Below are 23,400 nucleotides of genomic sequence, written 5' to 3' on the forward strand. Positions count from 1 at the left end.
AGGCCCGAGTGGCTCCCAGCCACCGGGCCCGCCGAGCCTCCCCCCACAATGGCCAGAGCATTATCTGTGCATGCGCAGGGAATGCTTTTACTTTGGGGGGGGCTTTAAATATTCCCCATATATTTTTTCAACTTTTTAGATTTTTCTGCACACCTGGGGACTGCTCCAAGTGTGCAGGAAAATCTCTCTGCCCCCCAAGTGCCCCCGATGTGCGGATTTAGATATCCGCACGGAGGAGGCAACTTGGCTATTAGATATATAGATGGTTCCATTTCATATATGGAACACATTTTGTAGTGTGTTTTTTTTTACTCTATGGTGAATTCAAATAAATGAAATAATATCTTGAAGTATACTGAAGCCAATTAAACAATGCTAGTATTTATTTATGCAATGCCTCCTGACTGAGGATAAAGCTATTATTAATATTTATAAAACTCTTGTAACACTGTTGTGCTTTTCATTGATTCCAATAGACCTTAATTTCTGATTGTTTTAGAAACTATACTTGTTAGTTACCATGTGCCCTCTGTTGGCTGTTCTGTGTAATCACAACACAAACAGCTGCTGGCTTTAAATTTCCTGCTTAAGTATATTATCTCTGCACACTGCAACATTAGAGAAAGCTACGCCTTTTATTGTGTTATCATGGGAAGAACTGCAATTTTTACTATGCCCAGCTGTGTGCAAGTTACAAAGACTGATTTTGTAGTGAATGGCTGTTAAAATTCATCTCATTTCATATTCCATCACACAACATATCAAAATATTAATAATTAGGCAACCATTTTTTGTGCTCAAATTATCAGTGCTTTTTTCATGTCATGTCACAGGGTATCCATAAATGCTGCCTCGTTTACAAATCGCTTGAATTGCACAGAAACTTCATACCGTAGTTCCACCATCTAGTCCACACAACTATTTCTGCATGTGGCTATGGGCACATGGGGGCTCGAGCATGGGTACATGTAAACCCCCCTACTGCTTACTGATGAAAAATGGAAAAGAAGGAGATATATCAGTATCAGTACACAAGGAACAAGATTTCCATGCACTGTGCTTACCCATTTCTAGGTATTCGTAGAATAGTCCCAAGGGTCCAAAGGTCTGCAGATCGTGGTCATGTTCCCATCGACTGTACAGATTCTCTGGGCTGCTCCCAGCTCTCCGACGGCCCCACCAATTCCAGATCCACCTGGGGGGAAAAACATACAGTGGGCAGGGACAGAAAACAGAACAGTAGAAGACAGAATCATGTGATAACCCCCCCAAAGCACTCCTCACAAAAAAGTGCTGGAAATGTCCTGCTCATGGGATACTGAATTTGCCTAAAAATTTGAACCTAGGACTTAGGCATAGTGTCATTTTTCCAGACATTTGCCATCCCTAAATCCGAAATTCATGAAATCTGAACTATTAATCTTGTTACGGATCTTACAATGGAAACCTTTTACAAACACCATGGGACTGATTCTGCAAAAGCAGTTGTTCCGCCCTTGCTCTCCCGTTTCCCCCAGTTGTACTGCTCAAATTCCCACTATTTGCTGTGCAGCCACGTTTTGACCTGCATCTCCCCCTGATTTTCCCATCTTCTTGATCCTTATTTTTTAGGATTAAGAGGACATGGGGGTAATCAGGGGGAGGTGCGGGTCAAAACACGGCTGCGCAGCAACTAGTGGGAAATTGAGCAGTACAACCGGGGGGGAATGGGAGACCGAGGGCGGAACAACTGCTTTTGCGGAATCAGTGTAATTCTCCTTACATGACTATTATGAACACTGTTAGAACTAATATCACACCTACCTCCTCTAATTAATTTATACTCTGATGCTTTATCAAGCAGATTTATTTTTGAGAGATTTTGAGAGATTTCCCATCCTATATGCAGATGGCAGGCTGTCATCACAACTTACTGGGGGTGAGATAACTTGCCTACAGGTGGTGAATGTGACTCTATTATTACTCTGAGCATAGTGAAAGAGGGGATACTGCTCAAATTAATTTTGGATATTTCTTCAAAGTAGTCTCAGCATCACTTACGGTAAAACAGCTTCCTGGACATTCCCCCAGATCTGTTTGCCAGCCATGATAATGGTAAGCTGTGTTGTTAGTTCTATTAAGCATCCTGCAGGATCACACTGATAAAAGAAACAAAAGCAAAATGCAATTGGTCGGAAAAACATACAGGCTTGGGTCTTATACTTTCTATCTGCTTGCTCTCTATACCACGTAGACTTGGATCATATACCTTCTTTCCACTCACAACAGGCACTTTCCAGTTCCATGAAAGTGATTGTCCTTGCATTACTGGAAATGCCTAGCATCAGAGGAACATGCACACCAGAGTTGAACACTGTCTCTGCAACCAACTAAGAGGAGTTGTCCAAGTAGAAGGAAGGAATAAGATCCAAGACACAATGTTAAAAGAGAAAGCAGGAACTGGGTTTTAAAAATATGTGTTGGAAGTTGGGTGGGAAAGTATTTTGTTCCTGTGAGGGAACCATAGGAGGTGTCTGAGAGGAATGATTTCGGGGGGGGGGGGAGAAGGGGGGATGAAGCCATCTGAAGAGGAGCTTGTGCAGAGAACAGTGTAGTAGGGTTGCCAAGTCTATTTACCTTGGTGGCGGGGGAGCCTCACCGGGAGCTGTCGGAGGACGTGCGCGCGCGCGCGCGCCGCCAGGACATCACCGGAAGTGATGCACGACGTCGACATGTTGAGGGCGTGGCCCCAATCGTCGGAGGGAAAACCATAGAGTTTTCCCTCCAATGATTGGGGCAACGCCCCCAACGTGATCAACGTGGTTGCGTCACCTCTGGTGACACAGTCACGCTGCGCTTCAGGGGGCGGAGTTCCCCCCAGGGCCCGATTCCGCAGCGGCAAAAATCGGGCCTCCAAAGCGGGGGTTTACCCGCCACCCGCCTTACAGTGTAGCCTAGTGAGGAACCTAAAACAGAGCTGCAAGAAAGTGTGAAAACTCTCTTGCCTCTGCTGCTTCAACTTCAAATTATCTGGGTGCTTTTCTGCATTCTTGTTTTACTTGCTGGTAAGTTCCTGTTTCTTCAGGGTTCCCCCCTGTTCTGCACGTGTTTTGCTCCCTCTAGTGGTAAATTCGATAATCACACAGGTTTATTTCTAGCATATCTCCCTGCAGACTTAAACTGCAGGTTTTTATGGTAGACACAAATTTGTGGGGTATTGACTTGACCATTAGAGGGACCAAAACACATGTGGAACAGGAACACCCCCCCCCAAAAGAAACATGAACTTACCAGCAAGTAAAATGAGAAAGCAGAAAGGCCCCCAGACAATTTTAAATCCCTGCCGCTTTACATGTTATTCAAGGTCAAATCTGTGGCCCAGCTACTATACGGAATCCCTATATGGATCAGCGTATTCAACCAAGCTACTGAGAGAGTTCAGTCTTCTTTTTTGTGCCATATTCTGGGTCTTCCTAACTATGTTAGATACACAGCTATGTGCCTTGAAACTACGCAAGGGCTTGTGGAAACCAGAGTGTGGATTCAATCCATAAAGTTCTGGCTATCTCTCTTTTTTAAAACTGATCATGAAAGCTACATAACGGCTACACTTGTGGATTAATATGCAAGCAAGTGGTCAAAGTTAATTAACAGAAAAAATATCTCAATTGGCATCTCCCCTGATGCGGGGGAAAGCGCAAGCTTTTAGACTGTTGCATCAGCTCCTGTTAGACATGGAAAGGCAAACCTTGTGTTCTCTAGCAAGTAGATTTTGGCTCTCCGGTGTCATATGCTGTGGCACCAGACTATGGTACCACACCTGCCTATTTATCCGGTCTAGAATCTCCTTATGATTGCAAAGCTTTTATGCTTGACCCATTTAATATCATTCCCTCAGCTATTCTGTTTGGTAGATATTCAGGAACACCTTTGAGTGAAAGAGATTGCCCTTGCAGGGCTGGGGTTCCCAAACAATTAGCTCACATATTACTTTACTGTAATTTTTATTTGACACTGAACACTATAATTATTAGACCTCTTCTACATAATGTTCAGGGTCTCCCAGGAGAGCAGCTAGTAGTGTACCTCTTCTCACATAGAAATCCCTGTATCAGCCTGCAAGTGGCTAAATATCTGCTAGCTGCACTAAGGATTCATGAACAGTTTTGCTTTTGGATAATTTTATCTTAATCTTTATGTCACTCTTTTAATGTAATTTTGCTTTGTACAATCTTCTTTTTTAAGATGTCTCCTTGGTTCTGGTGAGACAGATGCCTAACGAAGGTGACGAATGAATGACAGTAAAATGAGAATGCAGAAAAGCCCTGCGTTTTGCACATGTGTTTCCTACTGTAATCCCCCATCCCTTCTTGTTGAATACATTCTATTTGTACTTTAAGTTCTACTTGCGATGAGTAAAAGATGATTCTAGAGGGTCTGTGGAGCTGCTTTCAAATTGTATTTTCAACTCCCTGTTAAGAATTGGAGCCAGTGTATTGAAGGCACCACTGATTTCTGTTCTTTTTCACATACACCCCTTCATTAACCAACCCAGGACCCATAAATTTCTTCCCTCAGCTGGAGTTGGTACAAGAAACTGGGTTTTCATATGCTTAGGAGAGCAAGCAGCTTGCCTTTATTGTAAGAATCTCCCCTTCTAAGGTCATATAGGTTTGGGAAACAAACTGATGACTGTAGGGGGAGTGAGCCACATAACTAATGCTAAGAGATTCTAGGCTGCCTAGTGTATCTACTATATGTCACTATAATTCAGGATAAAGCTGGAGCATTTCTAAGCATAAGGATGATGCCAAGGTAAGACTGGAGCATAACAACAGCAACAAGAAACTCCTACTAGGCTTGCCGTCTTGTTTCAGCAAACTCGGTTTCTTAGTGATCCGAGTGAGAGGAGGAAGGCTAAATTGTATACAGCATCGAGATCTGTAAATGGCATAAGAGGCTCATCAGCAAAAATCTGCCTATTTCTGCCTCTTGGTCACACACCATTCTCTACCCCTTCTTTTTGTCAATTCCGCTTCTCCTCTCAGTCTCTTTCTCCTGGCTTCTTCTCTTATTTCTCTGGAAATCTCCCATGATCCCACACCCATTTTCCTAACTCCACCTTGGGATGCTGCCTTCTCAAACTTCTGGCTCCTGCTTTCCTAGGCTTCTTTCTTCCACCCTATCCTTTAGTGGACACTGCTTCTTGCCTTGACTATTTTTAGCTGCTGTTAGCCAGTGATGCCACGGGATTCCCCCTCACAGGAGACCCTCCAATTTGGATCCCTGTACACTTGTACATCTTAGCATGGACCTAGCAATCAAAAATGGAGTCTGGATCAAACTGTTATCAAAATGACAGTGAGTCATGCTGCGGGCTTGCAAGGAATGTGAAACAACTCCTCCATTAATCATGTAAAAACCATATCTGGTGGGAGTCAACAAAAGGGCCTTTTCCCCCAGGGGCCTAAGGGGTTCCCTCCCTGATAATCTGCCCTTAATAATGACCCAAATAATCAAAACAATGTGCAGTGGACCAACCCCAGCCATTTCTTCTTTATCTTAAATTCTGAACAGGAAGATTTCTCCCCCTGCTCTATGTAAGGCACTCAAGCTATCTACTTGCTTATCTAAACTCTAAATCTCCCTAAAGGAACGCTTCTCCTTGATACTTTTATGCAAAAGAAGAAAAACTATCTTCCACAACTTACACAAAAGGAACTCTTTTCAAATTAGCTCATCTCTGGAGAGATGGACTTCTCATCCCTCACGCATTCCAAAGCTAACATCTTTTCTCCTCCTCAATCGTAGCAAAAATGTATAAAGGTTATCCCTCACTCCATGTGATTCATAGCAGGTTTCGGATCCCAGCCTGTTACCCCAACTGTGTATCTGGCTCCTCTACTTTTCCACCACATTCTGCTGCACTTCTCCAGAGCTGCCCAGCTGTCTTCAGGAAGCAAGCGTGTATGTCTTTGATTCTCCCCTTTTATTTTCTTCCTTAGTAGCAGGGAGTTTGTTAGGGAAAGGGTTTAAACTGTGTTTGTACTTCACATGTGCATTTATTTCCTTTCTGTAGCACTTCTATGTTTATGTACCTGACTTAACTTGGTTCTCTTTCTGTTAATTTAATACATTTATTTTCTTATTTAAGAAGCTTATTCCCCTTCATTCGTTTTGAGTGTTGGTCTATATCTTGACTCCTGTATACACAGGTTATGGTCTCAGCAATTCATACCACAATACACGTTTTCTCTTTGCTAGCAGGACACTTTTGCTAGCAACTGGGGCTGCACATGTATGAGAGATTTGGGTCACATCAGAGACCTGAGGATCTAATAGCAGCCAGAGAACTTATTTGCCTGTGATATTAGAGCAGCTCAGCCAATCACATCTGGATATTTCAGCACAACAGTATCTCTTAATGCTTTACACAAGGTCAAGTCAAAGCCAAAGCTACTGGAGTTCTCAGAGTGTTTGGCTTCTTCACTACAAAGAATAAAGCAACTTGATCCACTGGAAAGGTAGATGGTAGTCTAGCCAAATAAGAGACCCTGTACCATTGTACAATTAATTTCTAAAATTGTCAGCAACTGTATATTTCTCTTTTAGTATACAGTATATGGAGAAGACACTGGCCTTGGAAGAGTTTGGGATAAGATTATGGTTTTCTACACTGTCTTGATAAAAAAATCAAAGACGCTGGCAACTTTCCTCCCCTATTCACTCAGCACTGAATCCATACCTCCTCATTTCTCCAGGTATTAAACATGTACGTATAAAAGCCAGGATAACCCGCAAATTTTCCTTTGAAGAAAGCCACATAGAAACATGAAGAGTAGTAGTTGACAAATTGAAATAGGAACATCTTCATAGTCAGTCTGTTTTCATACTCAAGGTGTGTTCGTGGAATTTCTGCAAGGTCAACAAAATAAAACAGGGCTTTAATTCTCTTTCCATTACATACTGCATTTAAATACTGGTTTCTCTAGACAAGGCTGACAAATCAGAAGTTGGCTTCAGTAATTGCAAACCTACTAGGGCTGAGCAAAACCATACCTAAGACTGAAGGACAGTGAAGTAGGTTTTTGCCAGCAGAGGGAACCAATTACAGAACAGCAAGTCAAGTCCAGACCCAGAGTTGGACATGACCACCAGTAAACAACCCATGCTGGCTAATAGTAGTTGGCATCATAGGACTATCCCTTTAGAGTAAACTACAAACACAATTATTTTTAGCACTTAGTCATTAAGCAAAACAAACTAAAATGACAAGATTTCCATTTGACATTTGACAATTTTAATTATGAATCCTTTTCTCAGTTCTGCAATACTAATTTTGGAAGTATTCCCAATTGCTTTTATTATCTTACTAGGAATAAGGCCTGTTGTGGAAATAAATTCAACGAGTTCTAGAAAGAGGCTTTGTGTGGGTGCCCTGGCCTTGGGCACTCAGTGTCAATTTGCTGTGGTGACCTCAGCAGGGTATAATGACACAGAGCCCACCATTTTCTCCAGGGAAACTGATCTCTGCCATCAGGAGAGCAGTTGTAATTCTGAGTCATCTGCAGTCCTCACCTGGAGATTGGTAACAAAGGTTCCCTAGAAGGAAATGGCTGGTTTGGAGAAGAGTCTATGACATTGTACCTGTATGTGGTTCCACCCCTCCCCAAACCCCACCCTCTCAGGTTCCACCCCTCAAATCTACATGAATGTCCCAACCTGGAGTTGGCAACACTATCTCCTTCCCAGCCAACCATCAACCACAAAGGCCAAAGTAGACTGGAAAGGGCCTCTCACCTTTGTATATTTACTGACAGAACCAAGCTTGGCTGCCTAGCAACAGCCACTGAGGGGAAAGTTAGCCCCACAGCAGAAGAAGAGAATGGTTTGATAGCTACTGGCCCACCTCAGTAGCCAGCCACAAAGGAGACAAGCAGGAGACAGGTCTTCATCAGGAGAGACAGCCATTTTGGCAGGGAAGAGTGGCCAGGTTGGCAGTCAGTGGGGGAAAGGAGTGGACCCAGCACCCAGCCAATGGTACACAAGTACTCTTGAATGGCAGGTGATGGGCCAATGGCTGATAGAAAGCACAGCACAGCCAATTGGAGAGCCAGAAAGGGCCAATATGCTGGGCTTTTATATATATAGGATTATCTGCTGCTGAATTTAGAAGTATCCCTGATTGTTTTTATTATATTATTATGCATTCATTAATTTACTCATTTAAAACATTTCTATCCCACTTCTTTCCTAAAAGACCCAGTATCTGAAAAATAGTCACTCTTTTGTTTACTGTATAGCAAATACAGACAGACTTGATAGTTTAGTCTCAGAGCCAGTGCAAACTTTATTAGTGGTGAGAATAGAGCTGTACTGAACACACACATAAGTGGACCACTCATGTGAACAATGTAACACATCCAGGGAGGACAAACACAGAATGTTTCTCCAATTGTCTTTCCATCACATACTACTTCTCCTCTAATGTTTCAAAGATGATAAAACAATTCGAGCTAGGGTTAGTTTAATCTTGGAAAAATCAACTGCCAACAGTCCGCAGATTAGTAAACCTGCTGAAATCACACCCGTAGTGTTCTTACTCATAAGATCACAGAACTGGTATGCAGTTATAGAACTTCTATGAGACCAACCACATGCTATAATGAGAGACCAAAGCAAACATTTCCCAGGAACACCAGTGGTAGAAAGTGCTGTCAAGTTGCACCCTACCCCATAGTACTTAAAAGGCAAGAGATGAAGAGGTGGTTTGCCACTTCCCTGGTAGTCTCCCATCCAAGTACTAACCAGAGCCAACCCTGCTTAGCTTCTGAGACCTGCCACGATAGGGCTAGCCTGGGCTATTGAGGTGAGAGCTCCCAGGAATATTAGCACACTGAAATAGGTGGAAAATTAAAACTGTCCAAAAGCCAATGCAACTTGCCCACCACAAAGGCAGAAATGTATCTCTGTCAGTTTTGTTCTCATGTGAAATACCTACCCATATCTGTGATCCAGATGGCTATCCTCTCATATAAGAAATTCAAGATCATGATGATAACAAAATTCAGGAACGATGCAGTGACTGATGTTGCCAGCTGCGGTGTCAGTAAGCGACGAATAGGAGTTGGTGTTTGTGCATTCTCCATGAAGCTGGCAAAAGCAGCATAAACTGCAAGGCGGTATACTATCACAGCTATCATACTTGCTATGATCAAGGAGATCTGAGGGAAACCATACAGATTAAGGACACTGGTATATTATCAAAAACACACTTGACCACTAGTAATTCATAGGAACAGACTAAAATGTGCAGTAGTCTGAGAACCCATCTACACACTGTGATAATCATAAACCGCACTTAAGACTTCCAGTAAGGATTGTATGTCTTAATGCTTCCCTGTTGTTGTTGTTCAGTCGCACAGTCGAGTCCGACTCTTCGTGACCCCATGGATCATCTCTCTCCAGGCCCTCCTGTCTTCCGCCGTCCTCTGAAGTGTGCTCAATTTCATGTTCGTTGCATCGTTGCAATGCTTCCCTGTACACATAACTATTTTCCCCCCTGAAAATTTCAAGGCAAGAGCTAGAGGAATACCTTCTCCCCGATGATCTAGTTTTCTAAATGCAAGACGCCTTCTTGTCTTTAAATAAAGGGAAGCACTTAAGCATGCAATTCCTCACCTTTAGTCTGAAATAGTATGGATCACTCTGAATGCATATATTGACCTACATGCACCATGCAAATCCAGGCAAAGCACACTAGTGAGCATGTGATTCCAAAATCCACAGATATAAGAGCCGTTAATCCATACGGTAGAAAGGTAGAACATACGCCTTGTTCCTTCTGATTTACTACAGTATTCTGAATTTTTTTATCTTAAAATGCTGGGCATCTCTGAGAATACCACACAGTGCGTCTGACAGATGAATTGACATGGGTACGTAGAATAAAATCCACAATTCACTTTCTCCAATGTGACAATGGTCTAAAGTTAAGTGACTGGTAGTTACAGCCATACATAGGGTAACTAGGCTTTTGGGCAAATCAAAGTATTCTGTGTGGATTAAATTTGTGTAGAATTTCTGAAGAGCTAATGGCTTCTATTTGGGATGTGGAATATTGCTTCCCATGTTAAGGCAACAGAATGACATGCTCAGATTTCATTTAGAGCCTGCAATTTGGTCTGGGCATAACAAAGCACATTGGCTGCGATCACACTCACTAAATAATCCACTTTCAATGCTCTGTCAGACTGGATTTTGCCAGTTCACACAGTAAAATCCAGTTGGAAAGTGCTTTGAAAGTGGATTGAAAATGGATTGTTTAGTCGGTGTAATCCCAGCCATTGTCTTATTATTACTCAATGGAAGACTGATGTCTAAAACTGCAGATTAATTGTGATGAGTAATGCACCAACAATGCATACATTTCAAATAGTATGATATAAATCAAAGAGATTAATCTGGTCTAAGCGGGCTGTGGATTGTGTGCCACTTGATTCAGTGTGTACTTTGCATGAAACCAGGGAAATGTTAGTCAGAAGTCCGCATAGCAAACAGCATACATGGACAAGCTACAGAGCAAAAGCTTAAATACATGTTAAAATCAAGCTTAAGAGGCCATTAGTACTTGTTAAATGTGTTAATGCATTGATTCAAAAGAATGCTCACCCAGAACAACACTGTCGTTCCCGAGATGCAGAACCGTACAGCCTGGCTAGTTAGAGGCAAATAAGGCTCCATCTCCTGAAACAGTCAAGCAAGCACAGCACAGTTGACCACACACAATCATATTCTTAACACTGAGCACTGAAGAAAACCTTTAACCACTGTGAGATAGCAAACACAACCCAAGAAAACTATCTGTGCCCCCAAAGAATGCATATAGCACATTTCTTCTTATGGTGAAACACAGGAATGGAGGAACCAGTGATCAATGCATATGAATGGGAAAGCCAATCATCTTAAGACTTTGCTCATTAGATAGCCAAAAGGCAATTTTGTTTCCTTCACTGGTGATAGTTGTGGGCTCTTGCAAAAAAAGAGAGTTGTTGCCGTTGTATGCAGTGTCCATTTCAATGTCCAACACATATCAAAGTAAACTGTGTTACAATAAAAATGTGCATGCTTGAACTAATTGTTCCCCAGCAACATTAACAAGTGTTTCAATAAATGAAAACAGAACCATTGTCCTCCATGTTCTCATGCCTGTTTTACTTTCATCCTTGAAGAAATGGCTAATTTCATTAGTCGCCACTCTAAGCTCCATGAATTGGGTTTCCCAGTCTTACCCAAAATAATATTCCAAAGTACAACAAGCTCAGTTTCCCATAGTCATTTACGGTCTTCCTCTTAAACACTTCTAATTCCTAAAATATTAGACCAGAGTATAAAAAGTGAGAATTTATTGTCCCTAAATCACCAGATATCAGGGCTATATTTCATATTGTCTTAAAACCAGATCCACAATCTGATTAAACCAGAATTCTTGGATATATGATAATCCAAGCAGTATCCTATTCAAACTTCCTTGGAGGTAGGTTCCTTGAAATCAGTGGGATGAAGGGTAAATTCAGATGACATGGTAACTTCACGCCAAGATGATAGAATCCTGCAATTTCTTTCTTTGTTTTTATAAATGTGTTCCCAAATGACTTGCAGTACAATTCTATATTTAACCTTTCTAAGTCCACTGAACTCTGTTTAGGATTGTACTGCAAATCAATGGATTTAGAAGGCTTAAATCTGTTTAGGATTACATTGTCAGTCTGTTTAAGAAGACACCCACAAATACAGAAAGAGCTATGGAAAATAATTGCAGAGAGGTAGCTTTGCTAGTCTGTTGCAGCAAAAATAAACAGGAGTCTTATTGCAACTTAGACCAAGTTGCATTCTAGTATCAACTTTCATGGACTTCCTCAGAAGCCCACTTCCTCAGAATCTGAGTCTTCAAGGTGTTACAAGACTCCAATGGGTATTTCTATAGTAACACCTTAAATCAGTGGTTCTCAAAAACTGTAGGGGAAGACACAAAAGTAGATTGTGAGTGACTCTCTTGCCAGTGAATTGTGACACTGGAAGGAAGAGAAAGAACACAGTGAGTTTGGAAAGAAGGTCTGATGGCAAATTTGAGTTGGCCTCTGAGTAATGTGTTGTTCAGTAGTGCTAGTATAAGTACAAAATATGAAACAAAATATAAGTTTGTTCAGGGCCAACTGATGTAGTTTATGTTGGAAAAGGAAAAAGTAGTATGGAGTTACTTTGCAACTGTGGCCCAAGAAGTACAGTAAGTACAAACATGGGTCCTGAGAACCACTACCTTAAAAACTAACAGATTTATTATCACATGATCTGATCTCCCCATCCATAAGCAGTGTATTTCTGATGCCAGTTCTTGGGGAAGGTGACAGCAGAAGATTGTTGCAGTCTTCATGCCCTGCTTGTGGGCTTCATGGGTACATTAGGTTACTATGGGAAACAGGATGTTGGAACTGACCCAGCAGGCCTGTATCAGAGGGAAGCCTGTTACACTGGCATTTACAGGGACCCTCACCTCTAAACTACCCCAGGGTCCCCCAAAGCAGTGTTCCTAAGTCGGTGGGTAGTCCTGAAGGGGACACACGTATGATCATGGGAGCTTGCCAAAGATATGGACCATGGAGGTTGTGGAAACAGACCATCTGTCTTTTCTATGTAAAATCTGCCCCCCTTCCCCCCGGTAAGTATCAGAGTTCTCAACATTTCAGTATATCCCAATATGGAGATCTTCTTCCTCTGAAAGGTCCTCTGTCTTGATGATATGTAAATCTCCTTTAGTGATATTTCTATGCCAAACACCTGCTCTGTCCTTTATGGCCACTTTCCTGGGCCAAACTTCTTTTAAAGTGTAAACATTTCTCTGGAAAGCAGATTTATGGTCCTCTTCCTGGGCTGTTCCCTGGGTTACCAAAATAACATATTAACTTTGAAGTATCAGATAGTATCAGCCATCAACCCTACATGCACACTCCTGGATATACCCACTAGGGTGCCATCATACCTTTTTGATCAAAGTTTGGGAAACCTCTCGGTCCTTTGTTCAGACCCATAATCCTGCCCTGCAGGACACCTTCTCTAGTCTATAAAACAGCTGCCCAGTCACACCTGTGTGTGTCATTCTCAGGCGCCTAACAATGTAGCACCCCCAAACTCACAATTTGGGTGCCCCTTTGTTCATGATACACTGATTGTTTAGAACCTCCCTTCTGTGGACTTCTGCACATCTGGATGGTAAATATAACTCTCTCTTTGTCTCTAAACTCCCCCGTTTCTCTGTAGCCTTGTTTGCCTGTGTTATTTGATTGCTTTCATATGTATGGTTCACATTTAACCAGTATTTTTCAATAAAACAAACTTCCTTCAAACTTAGTCCCAATCATTTAAAGAGTTTTCCTCTTTGCAACTGACACTGGTATACACAGGTATAGATCCCGACTGTTCAATGCAGATTGTTGTCCTCCTGTATCCGCCCTTCCCCTTCCCTATGCCAGCACAGTGTGGTTGAAAGCATTCTTGTCTCGGAAACCTTCAATCAAACACCTATTTGCCATGTCATCCAACTGCAGCCACCTGAGAAAATCAGAGTGCAAACAAACTCCAGTTTGTCCAGGCAGCTGCATTCGGATGTCATGGCAAATGGGTATTCGACTTGAAAGCTTCCCAAACACGAAAGCTTTCAATAGTATTCTTCACACAGAACAAGCTGCATGTTGTGCCGATTGTGAACAAATGGAAGTTTTTAAAAAAATTATCTGAACATGGCCAAAACGAAAAAGGAATGCATAGGAAAAAAACAAGACATAACTATCTAGATGATCTGGCTGGCTAAGAGTCTGTGAGTCTTCATTAGCCATCAGTTAAGCTGCTGTGAAGTCACCAGAAGGCAATGCTCTGACTTTTAATTTATTGTAATGAACACACGTGGTAGTCAAGGAAGTAATATAAGGTAACAGACTTTTTAACTACAACATATCAGTTGTTGCAGTTAAAAAGTCAGTTACCTGCTGTAATCCACCAACCGAATTTTCTACCACTGCTGTTATCCACCAACTGGATATTCTCATCTGGACAAGAAAATCCAGGAGGTGAATGATTACTACAATACAACATCCAGCAATATGTAGATCGTACCATGTACTCAATGAATCAAAGCAAAGTAATGACAGGTAATGCTTTTACATGTATTTGAGAAAGTCAATGCATTTATGCCCTTTAACCTTGGTGATCTCCATCTGTTTAATATTAATTTTAATACCAAAGATATCTATCCTTTTTCCTGAGTATTGCCCTAACTATTAGTTGGAAATGATCAACAATAACTGTAGGACATTGTTAATGGTCTTGGACTATGGCAAACTTTAGTGTTTTGTGTTGCCTACTGTTGGAAATAAGATACCTGGCATTATGGGCCAGCAGTCTAACCTAATGGTCTTTTTTGTTCTACTCACTGGGTTCCTGTTCGACATATAAGGCTAGAAATGAACAGCCTCCATAAAGGACTTCTGTGTGTTTCCAGTGATCTCCCAGTTGTGAAAACAGAGCATGCTAGACTTCTTTCATGACACCATTAGTGACAGCTGTTTTTATATCTCCTCCGTGGGAAATTTGGCAGTAAATTTAAATATCTAATGTAACCCAAGATTTGGCTGATCAGCTGAAGTTAATACAGAAAATGCAGCTACTTCCAGGATGCTTCACATCTCTTTGGGTTCCTTGATACATAGCTTGAAAATTTTCCCTTGAATTAACTCTATTCCACTGATGCTAAATGATGGAAGTTTTCCTGTCCCAAAGCTGTATCTGAGGTTTTCACTCATATCCACTTTCTCAATCACAACCTATTTTTCTTATCCTTTCTCTTAAGATTCTCGCTTTACAGGGAGCCAAGTATTTTGATGTGTTACATAGCTGGGAAGTTCAAATTTGCATGTTTTTACTGCCAGGATTCAACACTGGGACATATGAGAAATAATAAAATCACTTTCAGGTACAGAATGCATTCCACGTGTGAATGAATAGCTGCAGGGAGTCTTGCATGTTGGAGATTAGGAAAAGGCATTCCAATTTAGAAAGAGGTGTTTTTGGACAGTTTTGAAGGCCAACAATTCTTTTTCTAGGAACATAGCATTGGAAAGGGAACCACTGTAATTTTCCTGTTAAAATAAGGGAGTTCCTTACTGATGAGGGAATATAGAGCAGGTAATCCTGTGGTGTACAAGTGACTGGCTAGAAAGGGAAGGGCAGGAATAACTAAATGATTGTTATGTGTGGTGGGGATGCAGTGAAGTATGTTTGGCAGGGCTTTCTGGTAGAGCTGAGGAAGGCGACACTTCATCTTCCATTTACTATTGGAAGGATAAAGAAAAATCTCAAGGTTTCATGAATGCTAGGACTCAAACCCAGAATCTGTTTTAAATATTAGGGATCACTCTTATGAGCATATGGAAAAAAATACTACTAAGCATATGGAGAATGCACTTCTCTTCGTCTCTGAACATTTAACATAGATCCTTTCTCCACACTCTCAGAATTAAACCTGATACCGAATATGCTAGGAGTTCTACACAAGGTGCTGTTATTTACCTCCATGCCATGAAAAATTTCAACTGCACATGTTAAGCCTCTGTTAAAGGAGCAAGATATTTTCCTCCAAGCTTGTTGGAAACCCTACACACACACTTGGCAGCCATTCTGTGACTGGGAACCCTTGTTCCAACTACCTGGTTCTCTATTTGCATCAAAAATCAGCCTAATAAATAATAAGGTGCTTCCAATGCAAGGGCTCACCCCACAGAACAAGGTATCTCCCTCCCATCCACAAAAGTGGTCTACTTCAGGCTCCCATTAGCCTCTGCTCTTCCAGCCACAGAAGCTCACCAGGCTTCAGAGGAAAGACAGGAGCGGTTTCACTGCATTTGCTGTTCTCAGTTGGTATCTGTAAGAGGGAGGCTAGTAGGAGTGATTGTTCATCTGTGGGCCAGGGAGAAGCACCTTCGTTAGGAAGGAGGTATATGGCTCAGAAGCAAGTAAAAAGATGACCAAAACTGCACCACAAACACACAAGCATGTTAATCCCCCGCCTTTGGGTAACCAGTAAGAGAAGTGGAGGGAGGTAATAACATTAGCAATGTCATCCTAAGCAGGTCTACTCAGAACTCCACTCAAGTCTATTGAATACAGCTTACTCCCAGGAAGGTGTTCTTAGGATGGCACTGTCACTCCATCACCTGTCTCTCTATTTTATTTATTTCTTTATTTTTATTCTTCCCTTTCTTCATGATCCATACAAGCATTGTCTGTGGTGAGGTTTAACTGAAACAAGAACCATACAAGTTTTAATAACTAATATTTTGCATTTTTGTAGTGTTCTGGGCCGTTCAGAGGATTCATGTACACTATATAAGTAATCCTTAGCAACAGCCCTTTTAGATGATCAATAATCATGTCCTTGTTGAACTGCACATGTCTCATAAACATATCTATGGCTCTCTGGTAAGTTTTCAAGTTGTGACATCAGTGGAATTACTCCAGGTTTTGAAGAAGAATTCTGAAAGCCCTCAAATAAAATTATTGGAATAATGCCATCACATCCCATGAATGATCTTAAGACTTTCATTACAAGGAAATACTCAAGATGGCAGACGGTGATGCCAGTTCAGAGGCGCTTCCGTGAGGCAGCTCTGGTGTTTCAGAGACAATATCTTCACGTTGCAGGGCAGAGTGAGAGCTAAAAGAATTTTGCTAGCCAGACCTTACTTCCATTTACAATAGAACACCAGTTATTCAGTAGAGCATTTCCCTCCCTTTAGTTTCACAGCCCATACTATGTAAGCATAAGCACAGAAAAAATATAATTCCTTGGATCATGTACCACATAGTTCAATTAACTCTTACATCAAAACTCCCTGCATGTGAAAAGTTAAAACCTCAGGTGAAAGCTAAGTAGAACCTTGTTCAATGACCTGATACTTTTCTACATACAGGCAGCTGCTGGTGTGAGGGAGCACTCAATACACTTTTCACTCACATTTTGAAGCAATATAATCTGAAAGGATTTTTTTCTGAAGCTATTTTCACAAAGAATGTCTGAGAGCCAATTAGAGAAGAGAGAAAGTTATATAGGTAGCTAGGAAAAATAATTAAGGGGCCTGACAGAGGTTTATACAATTATGCACAGGGTCCTGAATCTACTGGTTCTCTCTCTCCACTAGAGAGAATTTTTCTCCCTCACTCAAAATATTAGTACTTGGGGGCACCCAATAAAACTGATGGACAGCAGATTCAGGATAGACAAAACAAAATACTTCTTCACACGACACATAATTAACTTGTGGAACGTGCTGCCACAGGATGTGGTAAATGGTTGCTAACTTAGATGAGTGGGGGGGGGGGTAGTAAAAGGAAATCATCATATTCCAAGTTGCCTCAGTTGCACCTTGATCTTCACTGTTTGCATGGTTGCATTTTTCTGTGGAGTTGTTTCTGTCATATCCTCCTATCGTAACTCTATCATAAGAACAAGTGCAGGCATATCATGTTTTAGGGACCAGACTGGTACAGCTCCTCATTTTGGGTAGCTAGATTCTTCCAATATGCCGGTAACTTCTTTTTTTCCCAAATTACCTGAGTTACTGGATTTTTTCTCTTTTGAGTACATTTTGCTTCATACTCTGGCCTCAGCTGAAGCTGTTGCTGTTCCTCCTCAAAATCAACTAAATCCCACTCATATTTAAGCCGAGCTTGTCGCCGCTTCCAGAATTCCAAGAACAGTGTAACTGCAATGAGAAAGTAAGCAAGAACGAATCTGCATAAGACATTAAGTATATATGTCCGTTAGATGTTTATTCAGTTCCATACAAAATATTATTACTGCTTGAATTCCCTTGGATAAACTGTTTCTTCGTTTATTTATATTCAACCAAGGAATTTCTCTGAAATGTTGGGGTCCACTGCAAAATTAGTCAAATTCATTATTGTTCATTTGTACTGGATGTATGTGCATATTTTATGGACTGTTAGTTCGACAGCATCTTGGGATGTGATGTCTCTAAGAATATGCAAACACTGATTCTTTATGCATATGTATATCTGATTCAAATTGTAATGCAGCATGGGACTTTGCAATGTATTCACTATTGCCTACATAGTACTATAGTGAAAAATTGCATGACTATATGGAGTAATACCACTCAGCTAAAACTGCTCATTAGGACTGTACGGTTATTTAAGGAACATGAACAAATATACTTACCCCAGATGCCCATAAAGATTGCAAAAAAGAGGGTTGCCACATTATCAAACAAATGGGAATACTGAAAGAAACAGAAGCAAGTTTTTGTGTGAAACAGCACTAGAAAACTGGCTATTTACTTAGTTACAAGCACTGCAGGAATGGATACTGACCTGTGAAGATTCACAAGTGGAGTTCAGCCTCCAGTAATCACATTTTCGATCACATAGTGGGCACATGATAATATCTCCCCCTATATTAGTATCACAGATTTCTTGGCTGAAGAGGACAAATATGTCTAATTTAATTAAGCAAGAACACACAGAAATGCTAAAATTTTTTTGCAAATACTGGTATTTGACTTTAGAAAAGAGCAAGAGTCCAGTAGCACCTTAAAGACTAACAAAATATGTGGCAGGGTATGAGCTTTTGTGAGTCACTGCTCACTTCTTCAGCTAACAACTGACTTTATTTGACTTTATGCAGGAAACAGAATTCTTGGTTCACACGATACATATCCTCATTTTAAATGCACAGTTTATAGGCCATGTTGTACCCACACAATGGTGCACAATTCTGCATTAGTATCATATAGTCTATCAATAGGATTAGGCTATGATTATACACAGTGAACAAGGGCATAATAAAAGAAACCAATCAGAAGGAACACATGACAAGTGATAGGACAGCTTCCATCAGCCATTCACTTTGCTGAATGTTTATGCAGTTAGTTACACTTACCTACTCATATTTTCATTCATTGTGAATGCACCATACAGAAAGCAGACAAAGCCAACTACAGCCGCAAAGAACAGCATCTCAGTGTAGAATCCCAACCAGGCAAAATAGATTCCAATCCTCTCTCCATAATACTTCCTGTAGACAAGTAATGCAGTAAAGAAACAAAAGATTAACAACTTTTTTTAAAAAAAAGTCAGATCTGCAAGAGATTAATTGCAAAGAAAAGAACAGGACTGAATCTGAATGCAGTGTTATCAGGCAAAAGCCACAGGAATGCTACAGACCTAACCGTGTGTTTAAAAAACCCCTCCTAAACCCAGTCCAAAAATGAGCATCTGACATGCTGACTGGATCAAATACTTGAAGCTTAATTATTTCAATGACTGAAAATAGTTTTGCTCACCTAGTTGCCTAGCAACTTGATATGTGATTCCCCCTCTCTCAAAGACATTTTGCTCTCTTTTCATTTTACATTTTAACTTCGGACATGGTGGCAGGAAGATGCCCAGCAATGCTATTCCTACCATTAACTCCAACTCGAGAGAATCTTCAGGCTGGGATGAGAAATGACCAGTGTTCCACATTCAGCAGACCCAACAGTCAACCATGTGGACAGCTGGGATCTATACAGAGTCAACAGGACTGTGACAAGCTGAACACTGAATAAAAGGGATCTACAACTTCCAAATGGATAATTTTCCCACAGCAAAAACTCCATGTTGGTCAGGCATTCACAGAATTAAGAGTAAAAGATCCATTACATGATATTTACAAAAGACCAAAAAAGAAAAAGAAAAGAATCCACAGGGACTTGTAGAAGAGGGAACTCTCATGTTCCCCGTTACCTCCTTGACACCAGTTCTGACTTTTCGCCCTGAGTCCAGTTTCCACCTCCCTGGCTCTAGGCCCTTTCCTCCCTTGTTCTTCTCCAACTGCTGGTTCTCTTCCCTCCCCATTGCTGCTGGTTCTCCTCTTCCAGATCCACCCTCCCTCTTGCTTGCTGCCATTGGGCCAGTGCCCATTTTGGGTTGTCAAAAGTTTTTTGTTTTGTTTTTTTAACTTTTAGGTTTCAACTTCTTTGACCCCCAAGTACACAAACAAATAAAATAAGAATCAGTTATAACACCATACTTTTTTTTTTTTTGGTGTCACTGTATCTAATAGTAAACTGGTGGCCTTTGTGTGGATGATGAACGCCACAAGACCAGGCCACCCCCAAGCAGGGGCAGGGTATCTACCTACACACTCAGAGAACTCTGGAAGTACACATGAGGTTTGACTGCCTGATAACGTTTGAGAAGAGATTGAATGTTAAGAGCGGGTTATTATCAATTAAAGAGAAAAGGAGGGGGAGGCAGTGGTGGCACTGCTGGGAGATGATTTATGGCTTATGGGAGAAGACTTATGCCTCCCAGACTTGCATAGTCACCAGGTGAATTGAACGTGAATCCCTGAGATGTTGGCAGCATTTTAAAAGGTTTGGTTTGCTTTAAAGGCATCTCCGAGTACAATCCTCCTGCATGCATTTGCATTTATTTATTTACAGTCCACATTTCTCCCCAGTTGGGACTCAAAGCACCTTAGAACATCATTCCCTCTTCTTCCATTTTCTCGTTACAAGAACCCTGTGAGGCAGGTTATGCTGAGAGTATATGGCAAGATCATGGTCACCCAGCTAGCTTCTACTGTTGGAAGAAGAGAGGAGAGATTGGATTTATACCCCGCCCTTCACTACCCGAAGGAGTCTCAGAGCGGCTTACAATCCCTTTTCCCTTCCACTACCCTGTGAGGTAGGTGGGGCTGAGAGAGCTCTCTCGAGAACTGCCCTTGAGAGAACAGCTCTGAAAGAACTTATGACGGACCCAAGGTCACACTATCAAAGGGGGATTTGAACCCAGGTCTCCTAGGATCCTAGTCTGACACTCTTATCTGCTACACTATCCAAGCTCTCATGCCTCTCCCTCACTAGACACTGTGTTTTTTACACCACTCAGGCCAAAAAGATTGCCAATCTCCGACTTAGAAAATGATGGAGAAGGAGGTTGTATCTGTGTGTGCATCTGTCTACCTATCTATCTATCTGTCCAATGCAAAAGCGCCAGACTGAGCGGTGGCACAGAGGATTGCGCTGGTGTGAGCTACCAGCCTTGTCCCAAGCTCGCCATCCACCCAGCGGTTCGAAAGCTTCGGCGAGTAGATAAAATGGGTACCACTCCTTAGAGAGGGTGGGCACAGTAATCCCCCGTAGGGGAGGTGTTAGCCGGCGAATGGAATATCCAGCTCGGAAGCTCGGAAGCCTGGAAAAAAGACCTCTTCGGCATCAAGAAGCCTGTAATGGGCCAATCCAGCCAGGTGGTGGCAGTGCGGCACTACGACTCAAAGCAGCCCAGGAAGAACTAGCATCATCAAGCCAAGCCGAAATGAATGCCCCCCCCGAACATGACTGAAGCCTACAGCTGAACAAAATCCCCGTCGGCCGGAAACATGTGCAATTTAAAGAATTAAATGTTGTCCTCCCTTACCCCTATCATTGTTAGTCCCTTGTGAAAACCTGTGTAGCTGTAAATCGCTCAGAGCCAGCAGCTCTGCAGGATTAAGTGATCAATAAATCAAAAGGTATTATTATTATTATTATTATTATTATTATTATTAACATCAGGGGCTCACCTGATAAGATCCAATGGCTGTTCTTTGTAGAACTGAAAAAACCTTGCCCATTCCCTGTATAGTGTATATCTTTCATTGTCACACTTTGGATCATTTGACTTCTTCCAGTACTGACACTGCATTCATGTGAATAAATATATAAAAGAATAAGACATAAGCAGGTCATTAAATGGCTGGTATCACAGGTTTTAAATAAGCCACAACATTCCCTTTTTTCTCTCCCAAATAAATACTAGGTGTCATTTCGGATTTCAGTGTGTATACAGTAGAGAGGAGGAACCCGGCAATATTCAGAGAATCATAGTATAAACTATACACTTATTTTATATGAAACTAAGGGAGGGATTCACTGACCTAAATGCAACCTACATGTGAAAAAATAAAAATAAAATCAAATTCTCAAACATAATAAAAATAAATAAAATAAAGATTCTAGTTCTTTTTAAAATTCTCAAACAATAGCTAATAAAAAGCATCAGCTTGAAGCTCAACACACTAGAATTAAGGTAATATTTTCCAAATGTAGTCCTTGTAATGAATTATATACCCTGCCAGGCTTTGTACAAAATAAATAAATAAAATCCAAAAACGTGCTCCAGTGAAGTCCTCAGCATCTGCCACCAGGTGGCACTGTTTCATTAAACTCTACTGCTGCCTTGTCATCCCAGTTTGACAGCACATCTGAAATTTACCTTCCCCCTCTTCTTATCCTCCCTAGAGGTTTGCACAGGTGTTGTCTTAGCTCAGCTAAATGTCTTCACATACATATGTCATAAGCAATTTCCACAGTAATAGTCACAATTACAGAAGATTACAGATATTATTTGCATATCGACTACAAGGCAGAGCAGGTCACAGCCTCAGTAAAAATGTAGTTTTCGAAAACAAAGACGTACAAGGTGACAAAGAAAAGAATGGAAGTCTAAATGCTTACATCATGGAGAGGGTAAGCAGCAGTGTAGGTGCCATTGTTTAGCAGTCTTTTAAGCCCAAACTTCTTCTTTCCTTCTTCTGTTCCATAAGGACACCTTGATAAAATATAGTAAACCTAAAAGCACCACAGTTTAGAATTAATACTGAACCACCTTCGTAATTCCATGAAATTTGAAAAGCAGGCTCCAGCTCTCCTAACGTTTCTTGCTCTGACCTAATGAAGAATAAGTAACCCCTCTTTTTAAAACCAAACTCTCACTTGTTGGGCAGGGAAAGTGAAGGACTGAATAGATCTCCTCCATGTACCGCCTCCTGAACAAATAATGGGCATGTTAGCTTCCTTGCACGCAACCCTGGCATTGAATCAGAGAAGGGAATCACACATATGGCACCCGATTGCTCAAATGATTCCCTAACCATCTATACATATGTGTGTGGAAGCTTGCTGGATCTGGGATTATTTTGAATTTTACAATACCGAAGATAATTGATGCTGGCATTCTTCTGCCATTATATTATAAACTCCAGACTGTTAACGATGCCAACATTAACAGATGTGAGTAGCTTGATCTTATATCAGCAGTGGGCCCAGGTTGCTGAGATCCTCCTCTTTTTAAATCCAAGGACTATAATCCGTTCCCAAAGTGCAAGGATTTGGGGGAGTAAAAGAATAATATTTTTCTCTGAGCCAGAGGCTGGCTTGATATACTGGGATTTTTGTTAAACCTGTGCTTATAAACATTCGATCTTACCACTTATTCGTAGCCATACTTTACCCCCATTTATGTTTCTGTATTAGAACGATCTATTAA

At 41.2% G+C, this 23,400-nt stretch overlaps 1 protein-coding gene across 4 annotated transcripts in view; it reads right to left on the bottom strand.

Moving 5' to 3' along the window:
- The window catches only part of ANO5 (anoctamin 5), an 81,423-nt gene that overhangs the window by 9,466 nt on the left and 48,557 nt on the right, over positions 1-23,400 (bottom strand). For 3 of the 4 annotated variants that reach the window (XM_015411230.1, XM_015411229.1, XM_015411227.1), the window contains 11 exons: positions 22,590-22,703; positions 21,656-21,771; positions 18,989-19,123; positions 18,421-18,526; positions 18,269-18,329; positions 17,641-17,792; positions 11,271-11,348; positions 8,981-9,203; positions 6,725-6,894; positions 2,041-2,138; positions 1,065-1,195 (listed from right to left, as the gene is read on the bottom strand). In XM_015411230.1, the coding sequence (XP_015266716.1) occupies positions 1,065-1,195; positions 2,041-2,138; positions 6,725-6,894; positions 8,981-9,203; positions 11,271-11,348; positions 17,641-17,792; positions 18,269-18,329; positions 18,421-18,526; positions 18,989-19,123; positions 21,656-21,771; positions 22,590-22,703 (1,384 nt within the window). Of the gene's footprint in view, positions 1-1,064; positions 1,196-2,040; positions 2,139-6,724; positions 6,895-8,980; positions 9,204-10,650; positions 10,726-11,270; positions 11,349-17,640; positions 17,793-18,268; positions 18,330-18,420; positions 18,527-18,988; positions 19,124-21,655; positions 21,772-22,589; positions 22,704-23,400 lie in introns of all 4 variants that reach the window. The other variant, XM_015411228.1, reaches the window with a different exon arrangement.

The sequence above is a fragment of the Gekko japonicus genome, unplaced genomic scaffold (genome assembly GCF_001447785.1).
Source record: "Gekko japonicus isolate JY-2015 unplaced genomic scaffold, Gekko_japonicus_V1.1 scaffold1245, whole genome shotgun sequence".
NCBI lineage: Eukaryota > Metazoa > Chordata > Lepidosauria > Squamata > Gekkonidae > Gekko > Gekko japonicus.